This window comes from Ranitomeya variabilis, chromosome 3 (assembly GCF_051348905.1).
Source record: "Ranitomeya variabilis isolate aRanVar5 chromosome 3, aRanVar5.hap1, whole genome shotgun sequence".
In the NCBI taxonomy this organism is placed as follows: domain Eukaryota; kingdom Metazoa; phylum Chordata; class Amphibia; order Anura; family Dendrobatidae; genus Ranitomeya; species Ranitomeya variabilis.
In genome coordinates, this window is record NC_135234.1 from 403,048,471 (window position 1) to 403,068,407 (window position 19,937).

The 19,937-nt window shown below is 47.7% G+C and overlaps 2 protein-coding genes across 2 annotated transcripts in view; one reads left to right on the plus strand and one right to left on the minus strand.

Moving 5' to 3' along the window:
- LOC143816164 (uncharacterized) overlaps positions 1–19,937 on the minus strand; it is a 589,616-nt gene that overhangs the window by 201,218 nt on the left and 368,461 nt on the right. The gene's annotated exons all lie outside the window — the stretch shown is intronic.
- The window catches only part of INTS2 (integrator complex subunit 2), a 102,000-nt gene continuing 86,385 nt past the window's right edge, over positions 4,323–19,937 (plus strand). Inside the window, exons 1-5 of the mRNA XM_077296205.1 lie at positions 4,323–4,586; positions 9,822–10,125; positions 11,924–12,062; positions 12,244–12,346; positions 12,444–12,557. Of these exons, the coding sequence (XP_077152320.1) occupies positions 9,833–10,125; positions 11,924–12,062; positions 12,244–12,346; positions 12,444–12,557 (649 nt within the window). The 5' untranslated portion in view covers positions 4,323–4,586; positions 9,822–9,832. The remainder of the gene's footprint in view (positions 4,587–9,821; positions 10,126–11,923; positions 12,063–12,243; positions 12,347–12,443; positions 12,558–19,937) is intronic.

Here is a 19,937-nt window from a genome sequence, read left to right on the forward strand (position 1 = left end):
CACCCGTTGCTCGAGAAAATTGAGCGCTTCCGCGTCAGGCGCTAAGCGCCAGGAAAAAAAAAAAAAAAAAAAAAAAAAAAAAGGCTAAGTCGCCTTGAGGCGACACAGTGCGCTTCTGGAGGTGCGGACTACACATCGGCCGGAGCCGGGAGCTAAATTTGTTAGCCGGCTGGAGCGTTACCTCAGGGAGGTGGCCACAGGGAAGTCTGAGACTGCCTGTCAATATCCCGCTGCAGAAGCCCATTGCTGGCAGGATCCACTTACCAATGGTGCGCGTCCCGGCATGGAGCCGCCGCGGATGTCGGGTATTGCAGCGTGGACGGTGCAGGGGTAGAGAGGTAAACCTCAATCCATCATCCCTTTGTTAGGGAGGTGGAGAGGAACCGTCCGCCTCCTTGTCCGCTTTCACAGTGGTGGAGGCTGCCCGGACCATGGAGGGGGGCTTCTGTACATCCACGAAGTTCAGCCCATCGGGACCATGAAAGCACCTCCGCTCCTGAAAGGGATTTCAACTGCGGCCTAGTCCGGCTGCAAAAGCCGGGGACTAAATTTATGGAGCCTGCCGGTGGAGCACGTCGGCGGGCCGCGCGCCGAATGATTGCCGCTGGCGTACCAGCCAGTGGCACCCCCAGGACCGCATCTTCCAGGCAGGCAGCGTGAGGAAGCATGGCCCCCGAGATCTGCAGGGCGCCTCTCGTCCCGGACGAGAAGCGCCGATATAGGGGGCGGGGTTACGGCCGTGGGAGGGATCTGCCCACTGCGGCCTACTCCAGCTGAAAAGCCGGGGACTAAATTTCCAGCCTGCCTGGGGATGCGCGGCGGCCGCAACGGAGCGACGCTAACCGCCGCAGTTCCCGACCGCCGGCGCCTGTCCCCAGGGGCTCTGCCGTAAGTACCGCCGGCGCCTACCCCATAGAGGCCACTGCGGCCTACTCTGGCTGAAAAGCCGGGGACTAAATTTCCGGCCTGCCCGGCAGTGTGAGGTGGCGCGGCCGCAAAGCGATCCGGAGCGCAGGAGGGGAACTCCTGATGTACTCACAGTCCGGTAATGCAGGTCCCCCTGTCCCTGGGCGCTCCATCCTCATCCTCTTCTGCAATCCCTTTGGGCTCTGCCGCAAGTATGCAACGCCATGTGATGTGGGCCTTGTATGTCGGGCCACCGGAGAGGAACATTAGAGCAGGCTCTATGTGCTCGCCGTCTTGCAGGGGGAAGGGAAATCGGGACCAAAGATGGAAACCCGTTGCCCGAGTAAAATTTGGCGTGCTCCCGCGTCGCAGGAGAGGGACGGGGAGGTATACTCGCCGTGCTCGCCTGTTGCTGGTTCGGGGGAGAGCGGGTCCCATAAAAAAGGATCCGTCGCCCCCTTCACTCCGTTGAATAAAAAATAAAAATTTACAAAAAAATAAAAATTAAAATAAGAAAGTTGGGGTCTGAAAACAGACCCAAGTGCCTCCTACAGACACTAAGCAAGAACTGGTTAGCTGAGGGCCAGCAGGAGGGTGTATACTGCAGGGGAGGAGCTAACTTTCTTTGTATCACTTAGTGTCCTCCTAGTGGCAAGCAGCATAACACCCACGGTCTGTGTCCCCCAATGAGGCGTAGGAGAAAATCTGCAGATTTGCGGCGGTTGAAACGCTGCAGATCGGTAGGCGGAAGAGTGTGTGCGGAGAAGATGTGCGGGGCTGTGCCGGGGTCTGCGGGCTGTGTGTAGGCAGGCATCGTCCGATGGGACTACTAGTCCCATCCGACTATGCCTGTTGCAGCGACAGCTAGCGGGATGATGGGATAGTATAGTCCCATCATCCGGCTGCTGTGTTCAAGTGTAAAAAAACAAACAAAACACATATAGACATACAATATATACAACACACAGTACATACTCACCACACAGTCCCCGAAGCCATCGATCACCTGTTAGAAATATAAAAATAGTAAACCAACAATATTCTCCCTAATCCGCAGTAATCCATGTAATAATGAGTGTCCCATGACGATCTCCCGTGGAGAGCTGTAACATCAGCAGATGTGACCGCTCTCCTGGGGCTCCGGTGATACAATGACAGAAGGTATGGTGTAACCGCTGTGTGTATCAGTCTGCCATAGAGGTGCTAACAGTTGATAGTTGGGGGATGCCGGGTGTTGGACTCCCACCAATCTTCTATTCATGGTCTATGCTAAGGATCAGTCATCGATATAAATCTATTGTACAACCCTTTTAAGGACAGTGATAAAAAAGGCGGCATCATGAAGGGTTAAAGTTACATTAAAAGGATCCTTGGCTGAGGGTATGTGCACAAGACACTTGAATTGCAGCAGCAGCAGCAGCAGAGGATTTCCTATTTGAAGCGGCTCCACGAACAAGCTGGCGGTCTTTTTCCTGAAGTGGTCTTGCTGCCATCTCTGGCGCCTGCGCTCTTTCCCTATACTTTCATTTATAAAGAAGAATGAACAGGTTACTTGTACCCACTTCAATAAGTAATAAAATACTGAACGTTTTTACCTTAGGCTGCAGTCACACCAGCAGTATTTGGTCAGTATTTTACATCAGTATTTGTAAGCCAAAACTAGGAGTGGAACAATTAGAGGAAAAGTATAATAGAAACACATGCACCAATTCTGTATTTATCACCCACTCCTGGTTTTGGCTTACAAATACTGATGTAAAATACTGACCAAATACTGCTAGTGTGATGGCAGCCTTAGGGTATGTGCACACGTTGCGGATTCTGCTGCAGATTTTTCCACAGCGGCTTTTGAAAATCCGCAGTGCAAAACCACTGCGGATTTCTTCGCGGTTTCTTCTGCGGATTCCTCTGCGGATTTTCAACTGCACTTTCCTATTGGTGCATGTTGAAAACCGCTGCGGAATCCGCAGAAAGAATTGACATGCTGCGGAAAATAATCTGCTGCGTTTCTGCGCGGAATTTTCCGCAGCATGTGCACAGCGTTTTTTTTTTCCCCATAGGTTTACATGGTACTGTAAACTTTGGGAAAACTGCTGCGGATCCGCAGCAAAATCTGCAGCGTGTGCACATACCCTTACTGTGCAGCATTTTCTTGCGCTTTTGAGGCGGAATCTGCCTGAAAAAGACAGTACATTTAGGCTATGTTCACACGATGCGGTTTTTGCTGCGGATCCGCAGCGGATTTGCAGCTGCGATCCGCAGCAGTTTTCCATGCAGGGTACAGTACAATGTTACCCTATGGAAAACAAAATCCGCTGTGCCGACGATCCTTTTTTTCACAGGCAAATCCGCGTGGATTTGCCTGCAGAAAAAAAGAAGTACCATGTCAATTCTTTCTGCGGATTCCGCTGCGGGTTTCCAACAGCACCAATAGGAAACTGCAGTTGGAAACCCGCAGTGGAATCCGCAGTAGAAAAAGGACACAAATCCGCGGTGAAAAGCACCGCGGGTTTTCACTACGGATTTTCCCAAAAAAGGACCTGAAAAATCCGCAGTGAAAAAAGGATCGTGTGAACAAGCCCTTAGGCCACATGCACACGTTCAGTATTTTACCTCAGTATGTGTGAGGCTATGCGCACACGTTGCGGATTTTCTGCGGATCCGCAGCGTTTTTTGGGGTGCAGAAATGCTGCAGATCCGCAATTGCTTTACAGTACAATGTAAATCAATGAGAAAAAAAAAATGCTGTGCACACGTGGAAACGCTGCGGTTTAAAAGAAATAGCATGTCACTTATTTTTTGCGAATCTGCAGCGTTTTTGTACCCATTCCATTATAGAAATCCGCAGGGGTAAAAAACGCAGCAAAAACGCACAAAAAAACGCTGCGGATCCGCACAAAATCCGCAGCTGCGTTTTCTGCCAGGAGAGGCAGAATCCGCACCAGAAATTCCTAAGCCGAATCCGCAACGTGTGCACATGGGCTAAAACCAGGAGCGGATGATAAATACAGAAGTGGTGCATATGTTTCTATTATACTTTTCCTCTAATTGTTCCACTGCTGGTTTTACCTTACAAATACTGAGGTAAAAAACTCCCCAAATACTGACCGTGTGAACATGGCCTTACAGTAAGAGGATTGCCAATGCCAAGTATCATTCACAGCCTATTACTGTAGAATCCGACTAGTCCCAGGCGAGCAAGGGTGACAGCTGTCCGCTCCGCCCTCACGTCTCTGTAGCAAAGCATCCTGCCTCTTCTATACGTCATGCAATAAGCCTGTAATGTCAGCCAACCACAGGCTTCCTTACAAAGTAGGGGCCGAAGACAATTAAGAAACCGTCTGCTATTTGCTGATGTCATTCTGGCTTCTTAGTGGCTGTATAGAACGATGAGGCGTGGCTAAGCGCTTCGGGGCAGTGCAGTGTGCGCCGCAGTGCTGCTACCTACTTCCGGTCCCTTGGCGCACATTCTTCCTAGGTACTAGGTTCCGGGCACTATGTTACCTCAGTGATACAATAGAGACCAGACTGATTGAACACGTGATGTGTCCGGTAGCTGCGCGCATTCCGTCCGGCACCCGAGCTCTGCACTGCCCTGTGCTGTAGCTCACCGAGTGCACGTCTCATATCCCGGGGGACCGGACACACAAACCGGCCTGTCAGGGCCCGGGACTTATCAGGTACCTGCATATCAATGGTGATATTTGTAACGTAGTCACTCTCATCATTCATGTCACAGTGCACACCAGCAAACAGTAACCTCTCCGGGACCGAGACATTAGGCTCCATTTTATTTTGGCATTTTTTTCCCTATTTTTCAAAGCACCATACATTTCATAAGTTTTATTTTTTTTTCTGCTGTTTGAGGACTTCTTTTTTTTAAATTAATAATTACTATTAGTAGATAAGTAGATAATAATAATAATAATAATAATAATAAATTATTATTATTATTAATTATTATTATTATTATTATTAGGCGAGTTGTAGTTTTGGATAACACCATTAATTTTACCATAAAATGTGCAAAAAGTGTGGTGAGAAGATACAAAAATGGTTTCTTTCCTTGATTATTGCTAGTGTTTATTGTGTGGTAACATTCCCTGACAGTAGAAGCCTCCAGTACAATTACACTGGTCCAAAACCTGGACAGTTCTTAGTTTGTAAAAAGAAATGTGAACTTTTTTAAAATGTTTTTTGCCGTTTTTCTGATACATGCAACATTTTTATTTTTTTTCTTGGATTTATTTTTGGCTCGCCAAGCTGTAGCTTTTATTGATACCAGTATATGTGTTATAGTTGATGTTTTTTTTTTCTCCTAGGGAATGCTGTGTTTAAATAAACGCCAATTCTTTTGTTTTCTGTTTTGTTTTTTCCCAACATTTTTCCAATTTTTACAGATGTGCACATAGTATGTTTTTTTTGTTTTTTTTTTAAATTGCCAAAAGGGGGGTGACTTCTTTGCACTCAGCTGTCAGATCTGAGCCAGTATAGAACTTGTGTCACTGTCACCAGAATACCTGTATTCTGCATTATATCATTTTTTTTGTTAGTTGATCTTTCTCTGATACAGAATAACTTTGACCTTACTCAGTATCTAATCAGCAGTGTCGGGGTGAAATTGTGTAGGGCCAGCCAGCCATTACAAGGAGAATAGTCACACCTAGTTGTCATGTAGTTATAAGTGTCTTGGAAGAACAAAATAGATTTGGGGTATCTGCACTGAGCATCTTTAACACGCCATTTTACTTGTTGAGTTTTCCAATGTGAAGACTTTTCAGTAAAACGCCGGCAGTGGTCTTCCTGAAACGTCTTTGCCACAGGCGTCTTTCTTTTTGTATAAACTTTAAATAGTGAGCAGCTTTCAAGCAGAAGTTACCCAGAAATTGAACATGCTACTTTTAATGGCTTTTGAAGCCTGAAGTGGATAAAAGATCTGACTTTCACTGCAAATCCCTTTTATATTACTGTACATTATGTTCATTCTTTGCAGTGGTTTTTTAGCTCTTTTTTAACAATTTTTTTTTAAAGGCTGATTCCATTCAGAATATACCAGAAAAAGTCGTTCCAGATAAGCCACTACTAAAGGTGCCCAGCAGCGACTTCAGTCCTCCTATTTAGAGAACACATTTGTGTGACTGAATTGACTGTGTAAGTGAATGGGGCAGTCTGGAGGTATAGCTGTGTGCAAGAGAGCCATATTTTCCACTTCTTGTAATGTGGGTAAATCTGATCTATTTCTGGCAATACTATAATTAAGTATTATAGGCTGGGCAGCACAGTGGCTCAGTGGTTAGCACTGCAGCCTTGCATCGCTGGGGTCCTCAGTAATTAGTTAGGCAGGCAGGCAATGCTGTAAAATGCAAGGCATGGCAGCGGAGGCATATAGAGAAAATAGCCTCGTATAGCTCTGGTGAGTGCAAGGCAGGCATAGATAGTATTGTAATAAAACCTCACAAATGCCATGAAGTTGAAACAAAGTTCAGCAAAGCTTACCGCAATGTGCGCAGCAGACCTGTATATGATGGTGGATGACCCGACGCGCGTTTCGTGTCCGCGCTGGACACTTCCTCAAGGGGTATATTCTGCGCATATGGAAAAGGACCTGAGCGTGCGCAGGGAACCTGAGAATCTAGATGGATCGTAGTTCTCGATACATTGGCCCCTAAAGGTCTTAATGAGTCTCTTACCTTTGCCCCATTTTTATAGTTCTGCTCCACATCATTATCCATTTCTTCCTTTTTCTATATACTTTTTCCCTGATGGTGTAAAATACGTTTTTCCTTTGTTTTTAACAGGCTTTTAATTTTATGACTTTCTATTTTATTCAGTGATTTTTCAATATGGTCAAGAACTTTATGCCGGACTTCTTTCATCATTTCATCATTGTATTATGGAGTCCATACAGCGCCTCAGACGTCTATTACGTCATGTCATCCTTAAAGCACTTATTTATATAGTGGCCAGTTATATTCGATATATGCTTTACGCTTATAATGTGATTCTATTCTTCTGACATGTAATGAACATGCTATGTATATATATGTATTGATTTGACTCATATATTCCGTGCTGCCTATAATTTCGCTGTAGATATCTTACCTGCTGCACACGTTACACGTTCCCAATTTCACAGGCGGTCGTGCGCATGCGCGGTGTTGCCCCCGGGCCCGGCATGACAACGGGCGTCTCCACGGTCTCCTTCGCCTGCTCAGGTTCCCTGCACACGCGCTGTGATTCCAGACGCCTGTGTTGCTGTGCCGAGACCTGGGATACACATTGCGCATGCGCCATTAGTACCGCAATGTGGTTGGTGAAAAACACATCACGTGATGTGTTGCCATGGCTTTTTAAGGTCCTTTTCCATATGCGCAGAATATACCCCTTGAGGAAGTGTCCAGCGCGGACACGAAACGCGCGTCGGGTCATCCACCATCATATACAGGTCTGCTGCGCACATTGCGGTAAGCTTTGCTGAACTTTGTTTCAACTTCATGTCATTTGTGAGGTTTTATTACAATACTATCTATGCCTGCCTTGCACTCACCAGAGCTATACTAGGCTATTTTCTCTATATGCCTCCGCTGCCATGCCTTGCATTTTACAGCATTGCCTGCCTGCCTAACTAATTACTGAGGCAATTTAATGCCTCTCTTCAATAATAATACACGTGCGCACTTTACCTGTCACAGTCTATTCCTGAATATAATTGAAATTCCGTTGTTTGTACTGTTTTAATATTTTCTTAATAAAATTTGTATTTTGCTATATTCTATAAATTCGAGTCGACTCCACTATTTTCTCCTTATTCCGAAGTATTAATGGAGTTCGAATTAAGTTACACTCGGTGGTTGGCTACTTAGCATTCCCACCTTATGATGTTCATGATGTACTTGGGTTTCTTTGTTTGTATATCTTCAAGGAGTTTGTATGTTGTCCCCATATTTGCGTAGGTTTTGTCATGGTTCTCCAGCTTCCTCCCTATAGGGACAGGACAGCGATGATGATGAAAGTAAAACGCTGTGGATATTAATGGCGCTATATAAATGAGTCAAATAAATAAATAAAATCTTCATAGAGCTAAATACATGTTGGATTTGCAAACGACTACCTAACAAAGCAATATAGTGAATATTATTGCTCATGCTTATTAGGAAACATTTAGCAGAGATCCTGCAAGAAATTTGGTTAAATGCCTTAAAATCATACAACTACCATGACTAACCCTATGAATCTCGACACTCCCTGCACTGCTTATTTCTTTGTGACAGTCACGTGACCTCTACTCACATAACCATTGCTCTAGTCCAGGGGTCCCCAACCTTTCTTACCTTGCGAGCCACAATCCTCTATGAAAGTTGGTCGAGAGCCACAATGCAGATAGTCATAGAAAAACCTAGAGAAGGCAAAAATAATAACAATCAGATTTTCACTTTCACTCTATCCTTATGTATTTTACATTATTGTTATGCAAATTGCTTAGTCAAAGAGGACTTGAACTCTAGTGCCACCTATTGGAAGTAGCAATCTTAAAAGTCAATACCCTTTAACAGTCCCATAAGATGCTTCATATGTAATTGGCCCCATATACTGCTCCATATGTAATTGGCCCCATATACTGCTCCATATGTAATTGGCCCCATATACTGCTCCGTATGTAATTGGCCCCATATACTGCTCCATATGTAATTGGCCCCATATACTGCTCCATATGTAATTGGCCCCATATACTGCTCCATATAGAATTGGCCCCATTAAAAATCTCCATATAGAATTGGCCCCATTAAGAAGCTCCATATAGAATTGGCCCCATTAAGGAGCTCCATATAGAATTGTCCCCATTAAGAAGCTCCATATAGAATTGGCCCCATTAAGAAGCTCCATATAGAATTGGCCACATTAAGAAGCTCCATATAGAATTGGCCCCATTAAGAAGCTCCATATAGAATTGGCCCCACAAGATGCTCCATAAAGAATTGGCCCCATTAAGAAGCTCCATACAGAATTGGCCCCAGAAGCTCCATATAGAATTGGCCCCCATTAAGAAGCTCCAAATAGAATTGGCCCCATTAGATGCTCCATATATTATTGGCCCCATAAGATGCTCCATATAGAATTAGCTCCATATAATGCTCCATATATGGACCCCTTCTGATGGTCCCCATATATTGCTCCAAATATATAAAAAAAATTAAATACTCACCTCTCATTGCTTGTCGCTGCACTGCTCTGGACTCCTCAGCGTCTTCCTGCTCTTTGTGCTGTGACTGCTCAGGCAGAGGGCGCACACTAGTGACATCATCGCGCCCTCTGACCTGAACGTCACAGTCAGAGGATGGAAGACGCTGCAGCGCTGGACCGGGAGAGGTAAGTATCGCAAGTGTCGGGACCCGGAGCAGGCGGGAGTCCACTCGCGGGGGCCGGCACCATAGCACGCCAGTGTCCTCGACGGAGAGTCGGCCCCCTGCCTGCTCAGGGCCCTGGCACTTGCCCGAGTGCTGACGCCGGCCCTGGGCGGGTATTACAGGCAGCGGGGCGGCTCCCTGGGGACTTCTTTTCTGTGACCGTCGGCGAACCACATGTCAGGAGCAGGCGAGCCACATGTGGCTCGCAAGTTACGGGTTGGGGACCCCTGCTCTAGTCAATAGCCGCAGTGGTCTTGGGTGGACCAAATCGATGTAATCTCTGAGGCTAGCAACTGCCTGTAGGGCTCACTTGGGTAGATAGGATGTCAGGTGGGAAGTAAGCTGTGACCAGCTAAGGAGCAATTCTGTGCTGCAGCTGCCAGGGATTCATCAAGTAAAGGGGGTTTTTTTGTTTGTTTGTTTTTTTTAACTTTTTGACATTCACTGCCAATATGCACATATTTGAAGACATAAAACCCTATTAAATCTTTTTTTTTTTTTTAATTCCAGGAGTCAGTACAATGGGTGAGAGTACATGTCTTCAGTATGTCAGCCCATATGCATTTGAAGCAATGCAGAAAGTGGATGTAGTACGGTTGGCTGCCTTGAGTGATCCCGAGCTGAGACTGCTACTTCCATGTCTGGTCCGCATGGCCTTATGTGCACCTGCTGACCAGAGCCAAAGCTGGGCTCAGGACAAAAAGTTGCTTCTCCGGCTACTGTCAGGAGTAGAGGCTGTTAATTCCATTGTGGCCTTGCTCTCTGTAGATTTCCATGCATTAGAGCAGGATGCCAACAAAGAACAACAGCTAAGGTATGTTATATGTTCCGTTTATAGCATATTCACTCATCAGCTTGTGCGTTTTCCTCTCTGTACCCTTTTATCATCATTAACACACAAATTGCTGTCCAAAGTCAGCGTAGGGTAACAAATATAAATCACAAATTGGCAAAGGCAAATAATCCCTTAACTAAAGACCTAAAATTTAACTTTTAATAATACTACTAAAGGAAACATAAATATTAAAACCCGCCCTGGTCAATATATCTTCATGGACACTAGCGTGCTATTGATTAGACTCACGTCCTATTAAGTTCTCATAGTCCTAATAATGTATTCAATCTCATTCAGGCATATGGATCAAGGATTACAGCCAAAGCCAACAGACATTTCTCTATACTCCTCCTTCTAGACCTGTCCTCTGCCTTCTACACAGTTGATCACTGCCTCCTTACTACATGTCTTCTCTTCCTTTTGGCGTCAGAGACCTTGCACTATCCTGGATCTCCTTATACCTTTCCAACCACACATATAGCGTCTCTCACTCCCACACTACCTCCCACCACGCCCTGTTCCTGTTGGAGTGTCTCAAGGCTCTATCCTTGGACCCGTACTCTTCTCCATCTATAGCCTTGACCTGGGACAACTCATAAATTCCCATGGCTTCCAGTACCATCTGTTGACACTCAGATCTACCTCTTGGTCCCAGATGTCACCTCTCTGCTGTCCAAAATCCCAGAGTGTCTATCGGCCATATCCTCCTTCTCCTTTCACTTCCTAGCTGATTTATCTGTGACAGTAAATGACATCACACTTTTCCCTGTACCGGAAATCCGCTGCCTCTGAGTAACCCTTGACTCTGCTCTGTCCTTCACAGAAACCAAGCTCCTTCCACCTCCTGTTGCCTCCAGCTCAAAAAATATTTCCAGAATCTGTCCTTTACGCAACCTTCACTCTACTAAAATGCTTGTGCATGCCCTCATCATCTCCCGCCTCGACTACTGCAACTTCCTTCTCTGTGGCCTTCCTGCTAACTCTCTTGCACCTCTCCAGTCCATCCTTAACTCTGCTGCCCAACTAATCCATCTCTCTCCTCGCTACTCCTCTGCTTCCCCCTTTTGTAAATCCCTTCATTGGCTCCTAATTCCTCAGCGTATCTAGTTCAAACTGCTATCACTGACCTACAAAGCCATCCACAACCTGTCCCCTCCCTATATCTCTGAACTAATCTCCCAATATTTTCCCTCACGTAATCTCCGGTCCTCCCAAGACCTCCTTCTCTCCTCCACACTTATTCGCTCCTCACCCAATTGCCTCCAAGACTTTTCCTGAATATCTCCATCCTCTGGAATTCTGTGCCCCAACACGTCCGACTATCAACCACATTCGGATCCTTTAGACGGAACATGAAAACCCACCTCTTCAGGAAAGCCTACAACCTGCACTGACCCCACTGCCACCTCAACACCACTGGAGCTACTGCAATCCCCAACCTACTGTTGACTTCCCCCATCATCCTATAGATAGTCCTCTGCCCACTTTACCAGTTTATCATTGTTAGTTTATTTACTGTAAGTGATAACTGTAATTTGTATGTAACCTTCTCATGTACAGCACCATGGAATCAATGGTGCTATATAAATAAATAGTAATTATAATAGCAGTAAAGCTTTTGACAGACTCTTTTTATTATGAATATACTTGACATATATAATACCATGCACATAATATTTATTTTGTTTAGGGCAGTGGTAATACATTTTGTTGTCTGCCTTTCACTTTGTTCATGACCTCCTTTTTAGTTATTTAATTAGTATATTCTTCTCCACAGACATAAGCTTGGGGGAGGTACAGGAGAAAGTATCCTGGTGTCGCAACTTCAGCATGGCCTGACTTTGGAGTTTGAGCACAGTGATTCTCCTCGTCGATTACGACTAGTGCTCAGTGAGCTACTGGCAATAATCAATAAGGTATAGATGTCACTCATAACTGATAAAATGATTTTTAGCCTGAATTCAGGCTGCTCCCATTCTTTAGATCGCTTTAGTCTTGGGGACAATGAAGACTTCCATATTGACAATCATTTTTGTGGTGAACTACAGTATGCATCTTGTGCAGGTTGTGTGTATTCTTATTATTGTTCTTTTATAGGTGGCCGATTCTAATGGTGAATATTTCCTGAAGTCATCAGAGCTCTTTGAAAGTCCTGTGCACATGGAGGAAGCGGCGGATGTGCTCTGCATTTTACAAGCTGGTATAGTTTGTCTTGCTGCTCTTTGAAACTCTGAGATTTGTACAAGTATCCCATTGTATTATTGACCTACATTCAACATTATTCTGTTCTTCTTTAGAGCTGCACACGCTGCTGCCTATCACAGACATGGCTGAAGCTCTCCTTCATGTTCGTAATGGAGCTTGGTTCCTTTGTTTGCTGGTTGCCAATGTTCCAGACAGCTTTAATGAAGGTAAGTTTTTGTTTTTTTGTTTGTTTTTTTTTCACTGACTTTTGAGTTGGTAGGATTGATCAGACATAAACCATTCTATAAAATTGCCAGTAATGTGCCGCACATGGTCCGGGTTGAGGAAATGCTCTTTCATAGTAAGGGTATATGTATCTCTCTCTCCACCCCCTCCCCCTTCATTATGTCCAATACACCACATATACCACCTAACCACAGGATAGATGGTAAATATGAATGTGAGCGAAATTCACTCTCTTCTTTGCCTTTTGAACTCCAATTAAGAAAGTATGTTTTGAGATCTCGGGAAATCAGTACCACACAGGCTTGTATTGTGTTCTGAATAAGATTTCTGTTTTATTAACCACATGTAGGCCCTTTTAATACAGACAAAGGAAAGTTCCCTCCGAAATATATAGCCAGTAGGAACTTTAGGGGCGTGAATAGAAATTTGACACTTATTCTCCCAACAGTGTTATTTGATCACCATGACACAGGAGTTATAAGTGAAGATGAATACCACAGACACAAAATGGAGTCTGTTCTCTCACATGATCGCTGAGGGTCCAGCCACTGGGATCCCATCAATCACTAGAACAAGGGTCCCAATGTCATTTGTGTGAATGCGTTACTGTCTATGTGCATCCACTGCTCTGCTTCATTAACTATAGGAGTCAGTCAATGGAGAAGTCAATGCACATGTGGTGTTCACACGGGATCTTGGGCCATCGTTAAAAGGATTTTGTGGGGGTTCCGAGAGATTCACACCACAGCAATCATTGATTTATCTTCTACCCTGTGACTAGGTGGCAAAAGAAATTAGCTGTTAATAAGTATCTCGACTTTTTTTTTGTACCCGTGTGCCCCTTGAAAAAATGTGAACTCAGAGCATTCATATGTTTGGAGGCGTATGAAGAAGAAGCTAGCTGTTCAGTCAACAGTGTATGGCCACTTACTCTGTCGCCTCATTGGGGGACACAGGACCATGGGTGTTATGCTGCTGTCCACTAGGAGACGACACTATGCATAATCTGAAAAAGATTAACCGTGGCTCCTCCTCTGCAGTATACACCCCTGGACGGCGTCAGCCTTCTCCAGTTTTTGCTTAGTGTCGCATAGGAGGCACACCTAAGATTTTTTTACTCTGTTTTTTTCCGACGGATTATAGATGAAGAAAAGTGGGTCTCCTGTGAGACTCCCGACATGGCTCCTTCCTCGGCCCCCTATTACGGAGTGCCCGGTTGAAGTAGAGATGGCTATTCCCCATGCCGCTCCTTCCCCAGTCCCTCGGGTGCTGGTTCGAAGTCGAGACTCCCCCCTCCTTCCCCAATATCTTTTGTCTTTTGGTTTCTGGGTTGAGGTCGAGGCGAGGATAAAGCCCCTGAAGGTGACAACAGCACCCTCCCTATTCCCCCTCTGGGGGCATTAGGTTGAGACGCCTCAGGTAGGGCCTGTACAGGCAGCACTCTGCAGCTCCCAGCAGTAGGCCAGCACACTGCGCCTGCATCCAGGGACCCCAGCCCAGCTGCGGGCTCCTGTTGGGGCCGGGGGGAGTGCAGGCAGGCATGGCACATACAGACACAGGGCTCCCTGCGCCCCTGTCTCTGCGGCAGCACCAGCTCTATACTGCCTCAGGGGGACCCCTCACAGGGCCGCCCTCCCGCTTACAGCCCCACCGCTAAAAAAATAAAGGGGGTGGATCGAGACAGGGCGCGTTTTTACACAGCTTTGCCGCCTTTTTCTCAGCTCTCCGCCCCCTTCTCCCCCTGCCTCTTCTCGGCGGCCATTTCGACTGCAGCAAGGATTAACCCTGCATCTCCCGGTCAGCAGGACCAGGCCAGCCAGTCTCCGGGGGGGCACAAGACTGTGGATCTTTGGTGCTGGACCTAGGGGCATACTGGTGGGGTAAGATCACAGCTGGGTTGTTTTACTCGGCTGTGAATCCATATTACCTATAAGGCTCCCCTATAGGTTTCTCTACATAGCTACCCCTGTAAGGTCCTTTGCATAGCAGCCCTTCTGCACTCTGTGCACTATGCCGGGCTTAAGGTCCAAGAGAACAAGGCAGGACTGCTATTATGCATTCTGTACAGCCTGCTGGACCGCTCTCCCCAGTGGCAGCACGTAACGCGCTGCCAGGACTGCACCAGACTACTGCGTCCGAGCCCCAAGAAGCCCCTGCCAATGCCTCGGTGTCTAATGCCACGCTGGAATGGGTCACTCAGAGGTCGCAATCTATGACGCAGTCTATAGATAACCAAACCTCCACATTGCTTCAGGCTCTGCAGAGTCATGCCTTGGCTATGACCGCTACCCAGCAAAGTGAGAGCTTGACTCAGGAACAGAACGACCTGGCACATCCACGTCTAGGTCAGGACGCAAGCGGACCCATAGGTCAAGTCCATCTGCGTCATCCCATAGCACACGGTCATCCCCTTCTAGGGAGAGACACCGTAGTTCCAAGTCATCTAGACCGTCCCCTTCCAGAGGCAGGCAATGCAGATCTCCGCAGTCCCCGACCAGAGAAGGCCTCCTCCCCAGCTCACCAGCAGGGGACGCCTCAGTGATACACAGGATTCGGAAGGCATGTGTGACTCCGACTCAGACAGGGAAATGGAGGGGTCCCTGATCCCAATCCCCCCTAGCAATACAGCGATAGTCGAGGACATAATCTCTTCCATCCATCGGGTGCTGGACATTTCTAATCTGCCACCAGAGGATTTCCTTTGAAGGACCTCTGAAGCCGCCTAAGGTTTTCTCTAACCACCCAGAGTTTAAAGCGATCCTTATAGAGCAGCTCTCACAACCTGAGAAAAAATTCGCTAATCGCAAATATCTGGAGCCAAGGTTCCTTTTCCCACAGAAGGACACCAAGGAATGGACAGATCCACCCGAAGTGGACCCCCCAGTCTCTAGACTAGCAGCACAGACTCTCCTTTCACTGCCAGATAGCTCAACCCTCAGGGACGCAGCAGACCGGCAGTTAGAACGCATGGCTCGTTCAATTTTCGAGGCGGCAGGGGCCTCCCTGGCTCCCGCGTTCGCTTCAGTTTGGGCTGCCAAGGCCATACTGGCTTGGGCCAAAAATTTACAAGCTGGCCTCCAAGCATCTGCCTCTGAGCTATCGGACCAAGCGGTTCATATAGCAGTTGTAGCAGATTACATGCTTCATGCAGCTCTGTATTCAGCAAGGGGTGTAGCGGGGATAGCATCAAACACCATCACGATTCGGCGTATCCTCTGGCTGCGGAATGGAAAGCGGACGCAGCCTCAAAGAAGTCCCTCACGCACCTCCCGTATCTCAGTAGGTGACCTTTCGGTGAAAAGTTGGACACAATGATATCCAACGCCACCGGGGGAGAAGAGTACCTCTCACCCTCAACTGAAACCTATACGCACTTACAAGAAGTGTAACAAAACCGATTCCGATCCTTTCGGAATTCCTCGGGCTGGTCCGTCTCGCGTCCAGCACAAAATCGTAACCGTTCCCCACACAGGGACAACTCATGACGCATAGGTCGGACAAGACCTGGCAGTTAAAAGCAGGCCAGTCAAAGCCCAAAGGAGGTAAACCTCAGATTTTTTTCCTCCTCATGACTCACGGACCCCGGAAGACATCCCACCCGTAGGCGGCCGACTTTGCTCTTCCAGCAAGTCTGGATGCCTACTACAGAAGACAGGTGGGTTAGGGAACTAGTGTCTTCCGGATACAAGATAGTGTTCAACCTCCAACCCACCGAACCGAGTCTTCCTCTCTGTTCCCCCAAAACCGCCAGCCAAGGCTCGTGCCTTCCACCAAGCGGTTCCCTCGCTTCTTCAAGCAGGAGTCATAGTACCTTTTCCCACGGCCAGGAGCTTCCAAGGGTTCTACTCCAATCTATTCGTAGTCCCCAAGAAAGGAGGCAGCATACGGCCCATACTGGACCTAAAAACAACTCAACAAATATGTACGGGTTCGTCACTTCCGCTGGAGTCCCCTTCGGTCCATCATTGCATCCATGGAGACGGGAGAATATCTCGCCTTCATAGAAATACAAGACGCATACCTGCATATACCGATTGCACCTGCTCGTCAGAGTTTTCTCAGGTTCGCAATCGACCAGGACCACTACCAGTTCGTGGCTCTTCCGTTCGGACTCACCAAGGCTCCCAGAGTGTTTACCAAGGTCATGGCAGCCACCATGGACGTCCTGCACTCCAGAGGCTTAGTAGTCGTTCCATACCTGGACGTTCTACTCATCAAGGCTCCTACCTTCAAAGACTGCGAGCTCAGCGTCTCAGTCACAATCGACACTGAGTCGCATGGACTGGTTAGTGAACCTACAAGGTCATCACCAACCCTGAGTCTGTCTCTGACCTTCCTGGGAATGCTATACAACACCTCCAGGGGTCTAGTGCTCTTTCCAAGGCACTGGCTCTCCGCCTAGGAGTTAGCATCCTCTTCCGCAAACCCCCTTGATCTCTCCGGTTTGCCATGAGTCCTCGGCAGGATGGGGGCAGAAATAGAAGCGGTCCCAATTTGGTCCAGATTCACCTCAGGCCTCTCCAACTAGCCATTCTCATGTCCTGGGACAGGAATCCCTTTCTCTTTCGACAGGGAGTTCCGGCTAACGTCGTCAACCAAGAGGTCCCTGCACTGGTGGCTCAGCCCAACCTCGCTAGCAAATGGGAAATCCTTTCTCACAGGTCAGTGGAAGGTTCTGACCACCGATGCGAGCCTGACGGGTTGGGGTGCAGTGCACCTACACCACAGGGCAAGTGGTCCCCAGTGGAAGCGACCATGCCCATCAACATCCTGGGAATTCACGCCATCCTCCTGGCATTGAGGGCCTTCCATCACTTACTGGCAGCCTCTCACATCAGAATACAATCGGACAATGCCACCACTGTGGCATATGTGAATCACCAAGGGGGGACCCGCAGTACCCAGGCGATGCGAGAAGTGTCACATATCTTCCACTGGGTGGAGGACACAGGCTCTGTTCTATCGGCGGTCCACATTCCGGGTGTGGACAACTGGGAAGCAGACTTCCTCAGACGACAAGGAATAGATTCGGGAGAGTGGTCTCTCCATCCCAAAATTTTTCGTCAGATCTTCCATCGCTGGGGGACCCCAAATGTGGACCTAATGGCATCCCACTTCAATGCCAAGGTCTCCAACTTCATGGCCAGAACACACGATCTGCGGTCGCTCGGAGCAGACGCTCTGGTTCAGGACTGGACCCAGTTCCAGCCTCTGTACATTTTTCCACCTCTCCCCCTGTTATCTAGAGTGGTGAGGAAGATCAAGCAAGATGGAGTTCCAACCATCTTAATCGCACCGGTCTGGCCCAGATGTACATGGTACGCCGACGTCGTACAACTTTCAGCAGACGCCCCCTGGCGCCTCCCCGACAGCCCGGATCTTCTATCACAAGGCCCGTTCTACCACCAGAACTCAGGGGCTCTCAATTTGACGGCATGGCCCTTGAAACCTGGGTTCTAACCCAGGCAGGGCTCTCGATGGACGTCATTAGGACCATGATCAGGGCACGGAAGCCAGCCTCTGCCAAGATCTATGACCGTACCTGGAAAGTTCTCTTTACCTGGTGCGAATCTCGCTTCCAGACCCCATTCCCTTCTTCCCTCCCCGAACTACCTGTTTTTTTCTCCAATCGGGTCTGGAGGCCAGGCTGCCCCTGGGCTCGCCTAAGAGCCAGGTGTCAGCCCTCTCAGTGCTTTTTTTCAAAGGCGCATTGCTACCAAGCTGCGAGTAAAGACTTTTCTTCAGGGGGTTTCCCGATTGGTTCCCCCTCACAGACGACCACTAGAAACGTGGAACCTCAACCTGGTCCTGACAGCATTGCAGGAACCACCCTTCGAACCCCTTAAGGAGGTCCCGCTCTGCCTTCTCTCCCAGAAGGTGTTTTGTTTTTTTTTCCCCTGGTGGCAATCACCTCGCTACGCAGGGTGTCTGAACTGACAGTACTCTCCTGCAAACGGCCCTTCCTGGTTTTTTCACCTGGACAAGGTAATTCTCCGTACAGTCCCGTCCTTCCTTCCGAAGGTTGTGTCCAACTTCCACCTCAATGAGGAAATTTCTCTGCCTTCCATTTGTCTGGTCCCGGTTCATAGATTGGAGAAGGCTTTGCATGCGCTTGACCTTGTCAGGGCATTGCGTATATATGTGTCTAGGACTGCGTCCTTCCGGAGGTCTGATCCCTTTTCCTTCTTCCGGAAGGCGGCCGCAAGGGTCTCCCAGCTTCCAAAGCTACCCTTGCCGGGAAGATCACATCCACCATACAAGAGGCCTACCGCCTTAAGAATTCTCCTCTTCCAGCCGGTATTACGGCACACTCTGCACGGGCGGTAGGGGCCTCCTGGGCCATTCGGCTCCAGGCTTCGGCACAACAAGTGTGTAAGGCGGCCACTTGGACTAGCCCACACTCGTTTACTAAACACTACAGGGTTCATACCCAGTCCTCAGCGGAAGCGAGCCTGGGTAGATGTGTTCTGCAGGCAGCGGTGCCCCAAGTATAGGGGCCTGTCTGCACAATATTCATCCATTGCTTCCGACCCAGGGACTGCTTTAGGACGTCCCATGGTCCTGTGTCCCCCAATGAGGCGACAGAGTAAAGGAGATTTTTGTGTACTCAACGTAAAATCTTTCTCTTAGCCTCTAATTGGGGGACACAGCTCCCACCATGTTGCCATTTTCGGGCCGTTGTTACTGTTGAGTTCTCATATTGTTCTTTGAGCTCGTACATAGTGGCCTTCTTATAGGCATGTCTATGTCATTCATGTTACGTTCCTCCTACTGCTTTTGCACAAAACTGGAGAAGGCTGACGCCGTCCAGGGGTGTATACTGCAGAGGAGGAGCCACGGTTAATCTTTTTCAGATTATGCATAGTGTCGCCTCCTAGTGGACAGCAGCATAACACCCATGGTCCTGTGTCCCCCAATTAGAGGCTAAGAGAAGGAGATTTTACGGTGAGTACCCAAAAATCTCCTTTTTAATGGGCATTCTCAAGTTTGGAAGTTATCCCCTATCCATGGCAGTCATATCATGCACAATCCATCTCCATTTTTAATGAGACTATGAGCGATCGCTGAGCATTGCTGTGAGCTGGTCTTTGGCATTCCCATAAAAAGTGAATGGAGCCACAGTGTGTATGATTGACCTCCAGGAAGAGCCTTGATTTTTGGGATCGGTGGCTCTCCCAGCAGTCGGATCCAGTGGATAGGTGATAACTTGGAAACTTGAGAAAACCCCTTTAAGTGTCTACCCTATACTATAATTATATGTAGATTAATGGCAATCTTCTTTCATGATACACTGCTGTTTTTTGTTTCTAATGGGATTGTCATACTCACAGTCCGCTTATGGTAGCAAAGGGAAAACACAC